Source organism: Trichoplusia ni, chromosome 11 (genome assembly GCF_003590095.1).
Source record: "Trichoplusia ni isolate ovarian cell line Hi5 chromosome 11, tn1, whole genome shotgun sequence".
NCBI lineage: Eukaryota > Metazoa > Arthropoda > Insecta > Lepidoptera > Noctuidae > Trichoplusia > Trichoplusia ni.
In genome coordinates this window covers 7338486-7356925 of record NC_039488.1, presented here as the reverse complement: position 1 = coordinate 7356925, position 18440 = coordinate 7338486, and the positions used below count along the sequence as shown (strand labels likewise).

General features: G+C 33.9%; 1 protein-coding gene across 1 annotated transcript in view; it reads right to left on the bottom strand.

Moving 5' to 3' along the window:
• Positions 1 to 3801: 3801 nt before the first annotated feature.
• Positions 3802 to 18440, bottom strand: part of LOC113498980 (axonemal 84 kDa protein-like) — a 40233-nt gene continuing 25594 nt past the window's right edge. Inside the window, exons 18-25 of the mRNA XM_026879261.1 lie at positions 8651 to 8807; positions 7662 to 7804; positions 7276 to 7351; positions 6714 to 6867; positions 5924 to 6072; positions 5350 to 5419; positions 4792 to 4893; positions 3802 to 4060 (exon numbers count right to left, since the gene is read on the bottom strand). Coding sequence (XP_026735062.1) covers positions 3923 to 4060; positions 4792 to 4893; positions 5350 to 5419; positions 5924 to 6072; positions 6714 to 6867; positions 7276 to 7351; positions 7662 to 7804; positions 8651 to 8807 — 989 coding nt within the window. The 3' untranslated portion in view covers positions 3802 to 3922. The remainder of the gene's footprint in view (positions 4061 to 4791; positions 4894 to 5349; positions 5420 to 5923; positions 6073 to 6713; positions 6868 to 7275; positions 7352 to 7661; positions 7805 to 8650; positions 8808 to 18440) is intronic.

The following is an 18440-nucleotide window of genomic DNA, read 5'->3' as shown; positions in this document are numbered from 1 at the left end:
AAACATGTATGTTTTTTTCAGTCTGTCTGTCTGCATGACACTGAACGACATTTCATTATTGGAACGAAATTATTTTGATAACAAGCTAATCTTGGCGGCATATTAAAATATAAAGAATAACTCTTGACAAATTATTTTGTGCCTTTTCAAAAGCAATGTTAATTTAACAATTTATTATTAAGCCACGCCGTATAACAAAACTAGCAAAGGTATTACGTATCTAACAGATGCAAAGCGAAAGCAAAATATGAGCAAATATTGCTGTTAAAAATGCAATTATTATTAATTATTAACGTTTTATAAGTTTGAAGTAGTACTTAACAATTTTTGCTATCAATTGCTTTGGTTTTTCTTTAGCTAGATATGTAATACGGACTTAGCCCAAATTTATTACTTTTGGGTAAAATATAAAACTTACCCTTCTAGCTTAGCTTATAATAATATGCAATTTTTAATTATTTGCAATTTTACTACGATTATAACGATTGAAACAAATGGTACCAAAATTTGGTATTTTGACCCACATTTCATCACCAATTTGAGACAATTAACCCAATTTGACTATTTGACCCCATTCGGGCGATCGCACCTCGCGTTATTGTTATTACCTATAAAATGCATTGCCAGCAATAAAAAATATTAATAATAAAAAAAACTCGTCACGCAAAAAGTGTGTAGATATATTTTTTGTAAAAAAAAAAAAACGCCACGGTACTTGAACGTAACTTTTATCATTTTAATCATTTATTCTTGTAAATATTAAGGAAAAAATAAAAAAAAGTTTATTCATGTAGATTTGTAGTTTATAATTTAAACAAAAAATTAGTAATCTTGCTTTTATTTAACAGAGGGAGCTACCATTGAATTTAGTATGGAAAACATATGTTCCGGAATCCATAAAATTCAAGGACTTTTTCTTTAATATTTTTTGAGAAAGGGTAACTTCATTTTCACTTGGTACTTTTACAGAATGGTACTTTTTGTGTATGACAACTATTAGGTGCAAAGATGAATTTAATTTTTCTACAGGGCATTTTTTAACTTAGGTGCGGGTAAATTATTTTTTTATTTATGGGTGATTGAAGTGACTAATTGTTTTCATACATTTTGTAATGAAGTATGAAGTACCATTTTGGAAGATAAAGTGCCATTTTTAATGTGTACCTTTTCTCGTTTTGGAGTAAGCGGCTTAAGCGAAAAATTTCTACACATTCTTATTTCTAAAGCGCTTTTGCCGCTCGCTTCTAGCTATCAACTGACTTTTAATTAGAATTTTATAATTTAAATCGATTTTTAATATAGCTGAAAATAAAAAGCGGTCTTATTTTTTTTGTACGCTTAAAAAAAGTCAGTTCATAGTGGAAATTTTGGAAAATCACATTTGAATATTTGTTAAATTTAATGTGATTTGGACGTAATTTAACTTAAATCTGTAGTGGAGAGGGATTAGAATAAGATATGCACATAAAATGATGTTTATTTAATGTTCTTTTATAACTATTTGTGGCCTGCTACCATAGAAAAGTGACATTTCTAAAAGTGTCAAATAAAAATGAAAAAACACTCAAGTATGGAATTGCCATGTGATTAAATACAGCTGTATTCGCAAACGAAACTCAGTCAGAGTCGCCTTTAAGTGTCATGTTGTCTTTGTCATTGTCAAGTGGAATGTAAAGACAACTATACATTTTAGAACGACACTTGGATAAGTGTCGTTTGAGAATACAACTGTTAGATTTGTCGTTTTCATATACTTGAGCGGTTTAATATTTTTAGAAATGTTATTTCTGTAGGTGGCTACACTCGGCACAGCTTTGGGTGAGACTAAGGCCCAAAAATAGACTCAAAAAAATATTTTTTAACAAAAAAATGAGTCTTAAAAATTCTTAAATGCAATCGCTTTTGTGCTTTCGTGTGCGGTAATGTCGATAGATATATTTTTTAAATCAAAATCGACTTTAATTTTTTATTTACAAAATTGTCATTTACCGACTTTTTTTTGGCAATTATTCGACTACTCGGACTTAATCGATATTTTATATCGATTGACGCACGCTGAGGTGTTAAAGCGTAATATTATAGATTATAAAAATGTGTATATACCATACTGCCAATAATGGAAAATGCTGAAAATAGTTAAAATCGTGAACATTGTAAAAGAATAGAATTTTTCATTTTTTTTTTGTATAAAATGAATGTTTTTCATGATTTGGTAGATGATGGTCGAGTTGTATTCGTTTTTTACTATTAGTAGTTTTTAGTTATTTTTTATCCGATAAAATAAAAATAGTATAAATTGTTTATAGAATAATTAGTGTTTTTATTTACCCTTTTTTCATAAATTAAAATGATGATTTCATTTTGAATGGTGGTTTTTCTAAGGTTTACAACTATAAAAAGAATGTCAAACACACATATACATACACAAATTGATTTTAAATATTTTCGAAATGGCTGTTATTCCTACATCTTTGACAGTCGTTACAGGTAGTCAGAAGCTTGAAAAGTCTGACAACCAGTCTAACCAAGGGGTATCGTGATGCCCAGGTAACTGGGCTGAGGAGGTCAGATAGGCAGTCGCTCCTTGTAAAACACTGGTACTCAGCTGAAACCGGTTAAACTGGTAGCCGACCCCAACATAGTTGGGAAAAGGCTAGGCCGATGACGAGTTCCAGTCTTAAGAAAGTATAAAAAATACTGTTATTTATCCATGAGTAACTTGCAAATATCTAGTCCATAATTCAGCTCTATTACAAAAAGAGTTTACTATGGCGTCGCACGTTTAATGTAGGGCATAGCCAATAGCACTGGAAATCAAACTAAGTAATTATTGCAAAATTAAAATTTTTTGTAGTTCTGAATTTTCAACAAGAAAGAATAAGGTTCATTATCGAGTGACTGTAAATGAAACATGCCCTGTCTGTATGCTTATCTATACTCTAGACTAATATATAAAGCTGAAGAGTTTGTTTGTTTGTTGGAACGTGCCAATCTCAGGAACTACTGGTTCAAATAGAAAAATATTATTGTGTTGAATAGGCCATTCATTGAGGAAGGTTTTAGGCTATAAACCCTCACGCTGTGACTAATAAGAGTGAAGGTACAATGGAAAATGTGGAAAAATCAAATGTGTTCTGAATAATCCTGAAATTAGGGTAAAATGGAAGAACAAGATAAAATGAAAGCTGTTACTAAAAAGGAATGATTTTATTTCCAAATATAATATTTACAAGAAACTATATAATTAACGACGTTTAAATATTTGAGTAATGTTGCAAGACGGACTTACTCCATTTGTTTCAGTATTTAAAAAGAGGTTAACAATCTTAATACAAGTTTTCGTCTAAAATATCAATTTAAAAATAAAACCGTGACTAAAAACTTGAAAAAGCAATAAAGGTTATCAAATATAAGACCTCTGAAATATATGTCGTTTATTTATTTAATATGTGTTTGTACAAAATGCACCAAGATTGTTTACCAGCCAGCCAGTTTACCACCAAGACAATGGATCAGAGCTAATTTAGTTTCCTTACATTTCGTGACCTCTCTAAGTTTCGGAAGGCACGTTAAATTGTGGGCCTGTTATTTATACATCTTTGACAGTTACAGCTAGTCAGAAGCTAGAAAGTCTGACAAACAGTCTTGAAGGAGTATCGTTTTGCCCAGGTTGAGGTCAGATAGGCAGTCTAGTTGGATTTTGTTAATTTAATTTAATTTTAAAATGCTGTGATTTGGTCCTGTAAAATTTCATCAAATTTGTCTTAGTAGCTGCTTTTCTTTAAGTCGGTTAAATATGTCTGTTGTCACAAATAATATGAATAAATTTGATCGGCACTAAACTAGCTCTATCTTTTTCTTTCCTTAAATGAAATATAGAGACAAAATCCGTCTTGCAACACTCAAATACGTATACAGGGTGTTAGGAGAAGCTAAGAAGTTTAAGTTCTTGAAGTAAATCGAATACTGTTTCAACGAGTTTATATTTCATACTGAATGTTGTCCGGCGCGCGTCCACAGACCCGTACGACATGTTCAAGGTGAAAAGGTCTGGATAGAACTGTAAAGAAACAAATGTTATATGAGAAAACCCTTAATTTTAGGTATTCCGTTGTTCATCCTCACTTAAATAGCCAAGCTATTCTATGTTTTTAAGAAGCGCCTTGGAAGTTAATCCTTGTATCGCAAAGGCTTTCACAAATATTCAAGTCACGGCATAAAAACACCCAGATTTTAAACAAGGAATAGTAATTTGTGGACAAAATTAAATGCTTGTCCTACGCGGGGTTTGAACCCGCGATACGTCGCGTACATTGAGTTTGGCGTGGTGACCTCAACTCGACTATTCGTGCTTTCATCTTGTAAATAACTGGACCGATTTTGATAAAATTAAAAACTTCGCAATGAAAAAAAAAAACAATAATTCTTCTGAGATTGCCATTGTGTATAGCATCCTTACCCTTCATATTGTTGTCATATATGAGCTGGATAAAAAAAAACGGTTAAAGTGGCCCTCTCTCGTATCATAGGCCACGACACATTTTGGGTCGCTGAGCCAACGGAGTAAGTAAGACGAAAACTAGAACCATTGCGATTATAAAGTAAACAGTGAAGCATTTACCTTTATTTTCTCCAGGTTGAAACGCTAGTGACTTCAAGCCACGTCAAGGGCACGGCGTGGAGATATGTCGGACTTCCACCGACTAAAACCACTCCGGGCCTCTTCTACTGCTTTTGCCAGAGTCACGGGATCACTCACGCATGCCACTCTGGCTGGGTAATTGAACTCACCGGCATTCCGATTAATGGATCCAGGTTCAGTTCCGTCATCATCTCGTTAGCCTTCAGCATCGTTGCTCTCTGAGGCGTCACGTGCAGGAGTTGTAGTTTAGACTGAAATTGTAAGTTAAGTCTAGAGATTATCATAATTTTAGCTTTTTTCCAACTATTGTGATCGGCTTCCAGTCTAACCGGATGCAGCTAAGTACCAGTGGTTTACAAGGAGCGACTGCCTATCTGACCTCTTCAACCCAGTTACCTGGGCAATACGATACCACTTAGAATTATTGGCTACCTGTAATGAAACAGCCGGGACCCACGGTTTAACGTGTCTTCCGAAATACGGAGGGACTCGATATGACAGAGATACAGCTCACCCATCCACGGACCGACCGAATCAAGAGTAGCTTCATCCTAGATCGATCAACTTATGCATTTGTTTAGCCATGAGCTCCTCTTAGTGATAACATATTCGTAAAACATGTAAGGACGTGTCTTTCTATTGCAACAAGATGTTTTGCAATCCTTTACAAATAAATGATCTTTATTTTAATCTTTAAAATGACAAACCTCTCTTTTCGGGTCTACTGATTCTCTTAGTTGCATGATCACGTCTCGATAGCCGGCTTGAGCGTTCCACCTAAAAAAAAAGAATATATATTTTTTATTCTAAACAAAAAATCGCAATAAGCACAGGTACTTTTTTTACAACTTCAACACAACGCCATCTAGTCGGAAATAAACAACTCATAAACATACTTATATAATTTCTAAATACATTCATAATATAATGAAATTACACCCAGATACTGAGAAAATAATCGTGATCTTTATCTTTACATAAACGTTTGTCCTTCTGACAGACCCACAGGCGAGTCAGGAATGTGAAAACCATTTAGATGACCTCCGTGGTCGAGTGGCGTACGCACCGGTTTCCAAGAGTCGCTACCTCTGAGGTCCCGGGTTCGATCCAAGGTCGGGTCAATGTAAAAAATCACATTTCTACATCGTCTCGGGTATGGGTTTGTGTTACCTTCGTTGCATCTGAATTCCATAACACAAGTGCTTTAGCAACTTACTTTGGGTTCAGAACAATGTATGTGATGTTGTCCGCATTTATTTATTTATTTGATTATTTCCAAACCTGCTCCATTGGAAGTTGTATGCCCTGGAGAGGAAAGCCATGGCGTGGTATGTGTGCCTCTCCATCACCCACTCCTTGGGAGCTGAACCCTCGACGTGGTTGTGAGCGTCGAAAGCTGGGAAAAAGTCACAGGCTGCCTCATGCATGATCTGAAAACGTGGAGTCATTATTATAATAGACTTGACTTCTCGACAAATAATTGAGAAGGTTCTGACTATCAAGGTCAAGGGTTGATTCAGAAAGAGATACATCTTGACACAGCGCGAATCGTGAGGACTTTTCTATTTCTGGAGGACTAACCACTGGCAGCTTGGACCCTTTTCCTGGGGCCAGTTGGAGACAAAAATTAATGGTTTTAAATATTTAGAAATTATCTTGACATGATTATATATTGAAACAAGATGTTGAAATCGAGGATAAAAACTATCCTATGTGTTAATCCAGTTTATAAACTATCTGTATAAGGTTTCGTCTTAATCCGTTCAGCGATTTGCGTGAAAGAAGAACAAACATCCATACATACAAACTTTCGCGTTTATAACATTATTAAGACTATATTTTGATAGTAACTGTCGTGAGAATGATTCATTATTAAATGATGTAACGGTTTACTCACGCGTATTTATCGGGGTAGCCCGACTAGTTTCGGACCCAACCGGAGTCCTTAATCATGAGCAGACGCGGCGGGATGGTGAGTCGAACTAGTCGGGCTACCCCGATAAATACGCGTGAGTAAACCGTTACATCATTTAATAACTTAATAATTATTAGGACTACACACAATAGTTACCTGGACCATTTTTTTAACGCTGTATTTCTTGTTGAAGTGTTCTTTTAGCGCTCCGGTCGAGGCATTCGCTATGTACTTCAATTTGACAGCGTTTTTCATGCAAAGCCAAGTCACAGTCACACACAGACCCGTCACAGTTATTAACACGCCTTTACTGCAAAATACATGTTAAAATTTAATACTAGCTTTTACTCCCGGCTTCGCCCAACCTGTATGTCGGTTATAACTGGAAAAAACGTTACTCTGCCTTAAAAAGTTGGACGAAAGTTTAGCTTATGTGTTAATCCAAGGTGTCAGCTACCTACGTGCTAAATTTCGTCGAAATAGATTGAGTTGTTTTGGGCGTGAAGAGGTTACAACATACACACACACACACTCATGCAAGTACACTCATATGGTATTAATGTGATATTCCACAACTTTCGCACAGCGCCATATATCTTCATACTAAGCAAAGCTTGGTTTACGCATTCTAGACACCACAGATTAACAAACTTAATTACCTACGTTTTCTAATATTTTTACGTTTTTTTATCGTTTACATATTAAATATTTAACAAACCTGTTGGGATCTGGCTTTATATCCCATCCCTGAAACGGTATGTTGCTATATTTCAATGTAGCGATACCGATAGGCCCTGTAACATAAAACATCTTTAATGTATAATAAGTTGTTGTCCGTGATAAACTTTTAAACTCTTTTAATGTCTAATGTCTAAATTTTCGATAGTTCCAGTTAAGGATAAGATTTTTGAGGAATTCTAGAAGAATAAACTATTGTAACGTTTTCTATTCAAAAGTCCACCAAAATCCGAAACAATTTGAAACACTTATATCGCTTCCAGTTTCAGATACGGCCCGCTTACTATTTCAGATATCCGATAAGTTTCAGTTACGGAACTCCGTAACATCCCTAACATACCATACTTTCATAAAAATAATACTTACACAAAACTCCAGTTCTAAACTGTATAGTGAGTTTATCCTCGTTAAACTTGTAATCGTTCACATAGTTGTTTGTCCAGAGTTTCCTTGCTTCCTGCCACTGACACACGACGGGGGGCTCGTTCCACATTACCTCTTGAGATAGGCTTGAATAAGGAGATTTAGCTATGGTAGTAACTATCATGAGAATGATTCATTATTAAATGATGCAACGGTTTACTCACGCATAGTTATCGGGATCGCCCGATTAGTTTCGGACCCAACCGGAGTCCTTAATCATGAGCTGACGCTGGGTCGCGTCAGTTCGTCAGGATAAATACGCGTGAGTAAACCGTTGCATCATTTAATTAAGTTAGTTATGTTTGTGTATGCATTAGATTTCAAATAAAAAATGGTATGATACATCACATACAGCATCACACATCACTAATAACAGTACAACACATAACAGATACAGATGTCGTTAGACAGCATGTATCTCATAAGCTCATAGCTTAAAGAACATGATATCACATCGCAACCTAATATGATAACAGACAACCGACATCAGACATCACACATAAAATCACGCATCACACACCACACATACCATCAGACAACACATCAGACTTCACTTATACAACATGATATGACATACTACGATCTCTCTTCCTTCTTCTATGAATTTACACGACACTCATCTCTCAAGACTAAGTATTATGTCCATTTTTAATATTACACTAGCTGTTGCCCGCGACTTTGTCCACGTGGTTAGAATTATCCCCGTTTTTTTCACATTTTCCATTGTATCTTCGCTCCTATTAGTCGCAGCGTGATGATATATAGCCTAAAACCTTCCTCGATGAATGGTCTATTCAAGACAAAAAAAGAGTTTTTCAATTCGAACCAGTAGTTCCTGAGATAAGCGCGTTTAAACAAACAAACTCTTCAGCTTTATATATTAGTATAGAATAGATTTAAATGTACAAATAATAAACAAGTTTTGTCCTTACTCTATAAACACCTGAGCTAGCTTCTCATATTGGGCCTCAACCTTCTTGATCTCCTGCTCAATCTCCTCGGGGGTCCGAGTGACGCCCGCGGCGTGGGGCTGGGGGGCGCGGTACTGCACTTGGTACTTCATGGGTTGAAGGCATTTTGGGAGTTGTACTGGAAGGGAGAGAGATTTAGGGTCAATAATTAAATGAATCTAGTGTAGACTGGGGTGGGTAAAAATTGTGGCGGCAATAATAAACGAAAATATCGAACTTCAATTATCTTTTTCTTCTCTTATATAAAAATGAATTGCTGTTCGTTAGTCTCGCTAAAACTCGAGAACGGCTGAACCGATTTGGCTTATTTTAGTTTTCAAATATTCGTGAAAGTCCAGGAAGGGTTTAAACGGTGAAAAAATTGTATGCCTTGTTATCATCGACTGCTAGGTGGTATGGAGTTTGCCGGGGCAGCTAGTGTTAATTAAAGGTGCAAGTTCTCTTTAATTAATGTTCTCATAAACATGACGCTCAAATCGACGAGACAGCACTGTCAATTTCATCACGCCAAACAAACTGTGTACGACGCGTCGCGGGTTCGATCCCCGGTTGGACAAGCATTCGTGTGATCCAGAAATGCTTGTCCCCAATCTTTGTGCACGTGACTTGAGTGTTTGTGAAACCCCCCGCGATACAAGGATCACACTCGTAAGCGCCATAAAAATGAGAGTCATAAAAAAATACAATTAATCCGAATCTGATAAAACAACCAGAAATAATAGGAATCAATAATATTGACCAAAAATCAGTGATAAAAGTAAAGCATTAAAATGATCTTTATTCGTATGTGAATAAGGTAAATTTTCGAATAACATAGGGCTAACAAACCAAACAGCGAAAATATTATTATTGTAGATTGGTAATTTATTTTTTTTCAACATATTTATCTAAAAAAAAAAAACAAAACGGTATTGAGTGTAATTGTCTTTGGCCGTCGATTAGATAAGCTATCGATGAATAGATAAATTCAGAATACAGACTCGTGAAATATATATTTTACATAATACAGGTACATTTTAGCAAAAAAAGTACACAAAAACTGCAATAAAGTGAATCCAGTGTATTCCGCAGTGAAAAAGTACACGAAAACTGCAATACTGTGTACTGTTGTGATTTTCAGGTGTTAAAAATTAAATATGGCCGAGTAAAGTGAAGTGTGTTTTAAATAATGGAGTTATAAAAAAAGCCTTTTTACTTGTGGATGTTACAAAAAAAATGATTCTACGTCTGTTAATGTAAGTATTACGTGATTTAATTCCTTTATTTAGCAATGAAAATGGTTATTTGTGTATTTTGTTATTTTTGTCTGAAATTGCGCGTGATTTTAATACAAACGACTAATTTTGTGTACTCAGTTATACTAGGGGCTTAGGTTATAGGTAGTCAAAGGTTTATTTTTCGTTTATGACAAGTTTTTAAATTAAATAATGTTCATAAATAACAATTCCTTCAACTTCCTTCTGGAGAGTTCGTTGCGCTGTTTCTTCTCTCGCAGCAAAAGCACTTAGGAAGAGGTGAAGGGTGGGCGAAACTGGGTGCTGTCCAATGTAATCTGACCTTGAAAAAGTGCTACTTAGTAGCCGAATTTGAATAAATAACTTTTGGTGATCAATTATGTGATGTTATGTACAAACTTTTTGTTTGTTTCGGACTTGTTTCGGACACGGCTTATTATAGTTTAAATATGAAATACTAACTTTTACTGGAATTTGCCTCGGGTGTACAAAAGTAGTCAATTTGTTAAACCGCGGTATTAACTAACTATACAATAAATTTGATCAAAATCATTCCATCCGTTTAAGAGTAATGTACTTAAAGTATCACCTTAATAACACTTGTGTCATATATATTTAATTGTTATTTTTTGTCCTTTTCTTTCGCCAAGCGTAAGAAAAGAACAGCAAAGTAATCATTTATTTTTCTTACGGTGGCATCAACGTTATCAAAAACAAATATAATTGATTCGTACTTGTTATCAGATTAATTATGATTAATTTATCAATTAAATCAGATAATAAAGTAAACAATTAAGACTTATTGATTTGCACTTAAACTGCAATTTCATACAACGCCATCTAGTTTCAAACTAAGCGAAGCTTGCATTACGAGTACTAGACAACTGATAAACATACTTATATATTTCTAAATACATACATAAAAGTTGAATAGGGTATTTGACTAAATCTAATTAGTCCGTCAGACAGATTTTCAAAAAATATTACGAATACGTATTTTTCATTTTATCATATCATTAAAAAGTATGGAATATGAAATGTAAACTAAGTATGGTTTCATAATCCCAGCCTGTTCCCAACTATGTTGGGGTCGGCTTACAGTCTAACCGGATTCAGCTAAGAACCAGTGTTTTACAAGGAGCGACTGCCTATCTGTCCTCCTCAACCCAGTTACCTGGGCAACACGATACCCCTTAGTCAGACTGTTTGTCAGTCTTTCTAGCTTCTGACTACCTGTAACAACTGTCAAAGATGTATGAATAACGGTATGGTAGTGGAGTCTAAAAACATCACTTGCTAGTAAAAAGCGTACTGGCAAGTGACGTCACATGACATTTTAAAACACCGTTCCTTCATTATTTGTTTAGGAGTTAAAATAAAAAAATACATATCGAAAATTTTTTGTATATCTGTCTGATGGACTAAACCTTAACCTTAAGGTTTTTTATCAAATACACAATAGGAAGTGCCAAATTCCTGCCCTACCCAAGCCCTACACGTATTCATTGAAATCTGAGATAATATTATACATATCTTTCGTTATCATATATATTATGATACGCTACACAGATGTATCTGCTTATCGGAGATAAAAGATATTTCTGAAAATCACATTTCATTATTATTTTAAATAGCTGTTGCCCGCGACTTCGTCCCCGTGGGTAGAAGATATAAGTTATGAGTATCCAGTGAATATATATTAAACCTTCAACGAAACATTTCTGACCTCCAGCAACAACTACAACAAGCCAAGAATCAGATAACTGAGCTCAACATGGAAATTGCGAAATTACAACAGTCATTCCAAAGGAAAGAAATAGACCAGGAACTTGTTACAGGCAGAAGCATAACCCGAGATACATCAAACAAGCAAAGAAAGCTATGTATCCTAACTAATACCGACTCATGTGGTTCATTGCAGATAGTAGAAGATACATTCAGCTGCGATTTTGAATATATTCGGTATATGCGACCCAATTGTGATATTAAGCACTTACTTGAGAACATTGATGGCAAACTGGTAGATTACAATAAGAGTGATTACTGTATTATAATGTTAGGGAAAAAAGACTTAGAACTATCAGGTGATTATACAAAAATGATAAACACATTAAAAGAAAGTCTAGAACAAGTTAATCATACTAACATAATAATATGTACTCCCACATACGTATGTGGTGCTCCTATATATAACTATAAGGTTGAAATATTTAATCAACTATTACAATTAGAACTTAAGAACTGTACATATGCATATTTCTTTGATACAAATGTTCCTGTCTCTCTTGACATGTTTTCATACAATACTGGCAAACTTAATAAAAGAGGGTTTCTATGTTTGTATAAAAGTTTAAAACAGTATATTAATTTTTATGATTATAAATCGCCCTTTACACCCAAGAAAAGCACAATGGTATGTACAGATACCCAGAATGGGTACCCTCATTCTACTTCTTGTAACAAAATGAATGACTTGTTTTTTCTCGAATAAATATTTAAATATATTACACCAAAATATTGCTGGATTATTAAAAAAGTCAGATGTTTTAGCTGTTTGTTTAGACGATCTCTTTGAAAAACAAATAAATGTAGACATTATATGTATAACCGAACATTTTGTAATGAAAGGCTACGAAAATCAGTTAAATGTACCAAACTACTGTCTAGTGGCATGTTATAGCAGAAAGGAAAAGAAAAGAGGCGGAGCCTGTATCCTTGTAAAAAACGGACATCGATTTAAGGAATTGCCAAAAATTGCTAATATATCTTCACCAGTAGTTTTTGAATGCTGCGGAATCGAACTAATTGATTATAAGATTATAGTAATATGTATCTATAGAGTACCAAATATCAATAATTTAAATGACTGTCTGGCAAAACTTGAATTTATCCTAAAAGATGTATCCAATGCACGTCAAAAGAAAATTGTAATTGCTGGAGATTTTAATATTGATATGCTTAAATCAACTAGACAATCTATATCATTTGAGTGCCTACTACTAAATTTTAATTTTAAACTAGCATTGAAACAACCGACTCGTTTGTCTAGCCTGACATGCATCGACAATTTTGCGCATAATTATAAGAAAGCATGTAGGGCCAACGTACTAGATTTTGCGATGTCAGACCACACCGCACAGCTGCTTCAATGTCCAGTTCCTAAAGTATTTACTAATAAGTTCTGGTACTCGACCAGAAGAGACTATGCCAATGAAAACATAATTAAGTTCAAGGATTGTATGAATAGTTTAACCTTTTCGGAGATCTATGAAACCCATGATCCAAATATAGCTTATAACAAATTTATAGATACTTTTAAGATGTTTTATGATTTATGTTTTCCTTTTTACACAATTAAAATAAATATTATTAAAAAACCTAAATGGCTGTCCAGAGGAGTAAAATTATGTAGTAAAAAGAAAAGATTACTTCTATGGCAACTAAGATTAAATCCTAACCAAGTCAACAAAGTAACCTTTAGTAATTACTCCAAATTATACAAAAAAAATATAAAACTAACTCAAAAGTCACAAAACAATTATAACATTAAACAATCTAAAAATAAGTCAAAAACAACATGGCAAATAATTAATCAAACAAAATTAAACATTCCTAAAAACCCGATCAATAACATTAACCTGGGGAGCTTTAAGATTTCAGATCCATTAGATATATGTAATGCTTTTAACAATCACTTTGTTGACAAAATACAGCCGAAAATCGACGTCGGAAGCAATCCTAAGCCTCATAGAATAAGCACACAACCAAATTCAATATTTTTAGCACCTAGTGAACCGTATAATATATTTAAAATAATAATGTCCCTTAAAAACACTAATAGCGTAGGGTACGATGGTATTTCTACAAAGGTTCTTAAGTCAGTTGCAAATGATATATGCTTACATCTTAGCTACATTTTAAACCTTTGCATAAGTGCTGGCATCTATACAGATGCGTTGAAAACTTCAATAATAAAACCATTATTTAAAAAAGAGAACAGGGAGATCATGGATTTCTATAGACCGATAGCTCTCATACCAATCATCTCTAAAATATTTGAATAAAATTTTAATTACAAGCCAAAGAACACTAAAGGAAAATCAACGAAATTATTGATACTTATGCATACTATTTACATTTGAAAATCAGTTATTTTTGAGATCGGTGCCAAATGCGGGCAGACGCGTGAGGGCAGAAGACGCTGATGGTTGTGTTTTATGTTTGTATGTATTAGTTTATGTTTCTTTTTTGTGTTATTAATAGATAAATTATTTTATTGTCTTCTTTTCAATTATCGGTTGTTTTTCAATTATTTATGTAATTTCTTTTTGTGTCATTAATATATTGTTTTTGTTTTGCCTGGCACCGACTCCAAAAATAACTGATTTTAAAATGTAAATAGTATGCATAAGTATCAATAATTTCGTTGATTTTCCTTTAGTGTTCTTTGGCTTGTAATTAAAATTTTATTTTATACTTTTTAGTTCAATTGTATATATTGTTAGTGTAGTCTTGAAGTCGGTTTTTATTTTTTTCCAAAATTAATTTTATTTTTCACTTTTTAGTGGAAAGTTAGTGATTTTTAGTATAGGTACGCCTACTAAACGCGCTGCCCAAATGAGTTCTTTACCCCCGTGAAACTGCCCAGAATTCCCAGTGATATTTGTTCGAAAGCCTCCACCCAGTCTGTTACCATTTGAGAGTGATGTTAATTATGGAGGCCATTTTGAATAACCGAATATCTCATCAGAACAAACATCTAATTATGTTTATTTTAGTTTCAGTATTGCGTTTTTTGTAAAACTTTGTAAGTGACCTTGAACATTATTTTTTTTCGAAATAGTTTTTATAACCTTTGTAGTGAGTACAGGCGTGATAATATGTTGTGTGATGGCGTAAACAATGCTTAGATATGCTATAGCAACAATTGCGGTTAATCTGCTGTTATTTATTGAAGAGTTCCCCCGATTTCTACAAGATCCCATCATCAGATATTGAAATGGTGATAATGGGACCACACGGGAAGCACAAGCTTTCAAATAAAAAAAGAATCATGAAAATTGGTTCACCCAATCGCAAGTTACGAGGTAACAAACATAAAAAAAAAAAAAAAAATACAGTCGAATTGAGAACCTCCTCCTTTTTTTGAAGTCGGTTAAAAATACATGTATACAGAAATATATAAATACTTAGAAAAAAATAATATATTGTGTGAGGAACAGAAGGGATTTAGACAGTGTAGAACAATTAATATGGCAATATATGATTTTTTAAATAATGTAATAGAAAAAGTCGATAAACGTACACCCATCTGCGCCATATTCTGTGATATGACGCAGGCCTTCGATTATGTATACTATAAATCCCTATTAAATAAACTTGATGCATACGGTATCCGAGGCAATATCCAAAAATTAATTGAATCTTATCTATGCAACAGAAAACAGATAACTGTGATTAATAGACTCAATGAAGTCAATAAACACGAAGAGATTTATGAATCATCGGTACGTGAGGTTAAATTTGGAGTACCGCAGGGTAGCGTACTGGGCCCTTTACTGTTTATACTTTATATTAATGACCTGCCGAAATTCGTAGACCAACCCTTAACATTGTTTGCCGATGATAGCACCATATCAGTCCCTTGTAAAAATAAAGATACATACGAAAATGATATAAATACATCTCTCAATTCAATGATAACATGGCTAGATCAAAATAACTTAAAAATAAACCTCAGCAAAACAAAAATAATACATTTCAGTCAACGCACACTTGGTGATAGTAACCTAAACATCCATTACGATAAAAACATTATTAATGAAGTCAATAGCACAAAATTTTTAGGGCTGGAAATAGACAAAAGATTAAATTGGAAATCCCAAATTGAAATGTTATGTAAAAAGTTAAGCAAATCCGCATATGCCTTACACACACTTGCACCAGTAGTTGCCACTGAAGCACTTCTAACAGCCTATTATGGCATAGTCGAATCCCACCTACGATACGGCGTTATATTTTGGGGTAACTCGACCGAAAAGGAGACAGCATTTAAGGCCCAGAAAAGATGTCTTCGGTCTATGTTTAATGTAAAATCAACTGATAGCTGTCAACCTTATTTCAGAAAATATAAAATCTTAACATTACCTTGTATATATATCTTAGAAATAGCAGTATTTGTCAAATCAAATCCCCAAAAGTTCACACGAATAAATGACGTAGTACCTCGGAATAGACGTGATAACAGTAGGTTATGTCTTCGCAGTGCCAATACTACACTAATGCGCAAAAGTGTCTGTTGCATGGCACCGGAAATATACAATAAATTACCAAAAACTTTAAAGGATTTGAATATGGTTCTCTTTAAAAAGAAATTGCGAAACTTTTTAGTAGATAAAGCTTTTTACAGTGTCTCTGATTATTTACTGGAAAAGCATATCTCTGTTAATTAGGTAAGATGCAGTTACATAAGGCATGAATAATTTTGTTGATTATCTTTATGTTTAAAATATTTAACTATACTGTTAATTTGTAATAAGATGTATGGTATGTTTAGAATATTTTAATTGTATACATTTGCATGCCTACTGGCAAAATATGGCTGAACGAATGTTACTTTTATGTCACCACTAATGAAATACCCATATTTGCAAATAAATATCTTTTATCTTTATCTTTTATCTTTATCTTTATCTTTATCTTTTATCTTTACCAATACCTGCCCTGTTTTTTTCACATTGTACATTGTATCTTCGCTCCTATTAGTCGCAGCGTGATGTTTTATAGCCTAAATAAAACCTTCATCGATGAATGGTCTATTCAACACAAAAATATTTTTTCAATTTGGACCAGTAGTTCCTGAGATTAGCGCGTTCAAACAAACAAACAAACTCTTCAGCTTTATATATTAGTATAGAGTATAGATAAAAGAAATTTCTGAAAATCACATTTCATTATTATTTTAAATGATAAACAAGCACATTTAACTAAAAACCGTCAAGTGCGATTCGGACAGTGAAGGTTTTGTTCAAATAGGCTAACTACTTGAAAAGGAATTGACTTTAATTAATTATTACGGGACTGAGTCCATCGACAACCGACTGTATAATACATAGGTACATTTATTAATAATAATGAATTTTAAAATCTAATTTGTTTAGAAAATGTAAGAATACCTAATATGAATGTATGTACTTAGTTATAAAAAATATGTAAGTGTTGGTCCGAATCTATATCTAAACTTCTAAACTTAATAAATAAAGCTGAAGAGTTTGTTTGTTTGTTTGTTTGAACGCGCTAATCTCAGGAACTGCTGGTTCAAATTGAAAAAATCTTTGTATTGAATAGAATAGACCAGTCATCGAGGAAGGTTTTAGGCTATAACACATCACGCTGCGACTAATAGGAGCGAATATACATTGGAAAACGTGGAAAAAGCAGGGAAAATTATTCATTTTCGAGGGCTTACGTTCTTAAATTCCAAACTTATATCTTCTAACCACGCAGACGAAGTCGCGGGCAACAGCTACTAGCTAAATATGGCTGATCTCTATATAGTATTAAGATCATTTTTATAAACCCATATTTGCAAATAAAAGTATATTATATTCTATTCTGGTATAACACTGCAGTTATGTCATCCAGAGGTGTTGAAGTCTGGATAAAAATCAGAATGTCCGTATGTATGTAACCAGGCGGAATCTCAGGAGCTGTGACACAGTTGAATATTTTTCAGATAGTTTATTCCGTTGCCGCTATAACAGCAAATAATGAAATTAGAATTTAAGAAAAATACGACTCCCACTTGACTGATTCTTAACCTAAATGTTGAGGTCATCACGACAAACTCCCTGTGCGTAACGTGTCGCGGGTTCGATCCTTATGTAGGACAAGCATTTGTGTGATCCACGAATGCTTGTCCTGAGTCTGGGTGTCTTTGTGCATGTGACTTGTATGTTTGTGAAACCGCGACATACACAAGGATTAAATTCCTTAGTGAGGGCGTAAAAAAAAACTATTTAAGTGACATTTAGACAATCGTCAATGTCATTAAATTACTGTGTATGATGTTGCTGTCTCGCTTGCACAGTAGCACCAGTCTTAATTTATTAGGTGGTAGGCTCGCACTCGCAGGTATAGCGTAATTTGTTAATCTAATTGAGTCCATAGGTCAGTAAAGATAAGACATTTATTTGATTGAACGGTTTATATATATTTTTTTTATATTAACGATTCAATATAATCTTTATTATTCGTTAATCAACGCACTGAGGATATTTGGAATTAAATTGTTTTGTTTTGTTAAATATGATTGAATATTGTTTTAATAGATGTCATATACGTCATTTTAAAGCATATAGCTTTTCGACCGCGGCTTCGCCCGCGTCGAGGTCGGTTATATCGCGTTTCCAAGAGAACTCTTCAAAAGTCCGGGATAAAAATCTATCCTATGTTCTTTCTCAAGGTCAACTCTATCTCTGTACCAAATTTCATTAAAATTTGTTTAGTGGTTTAGA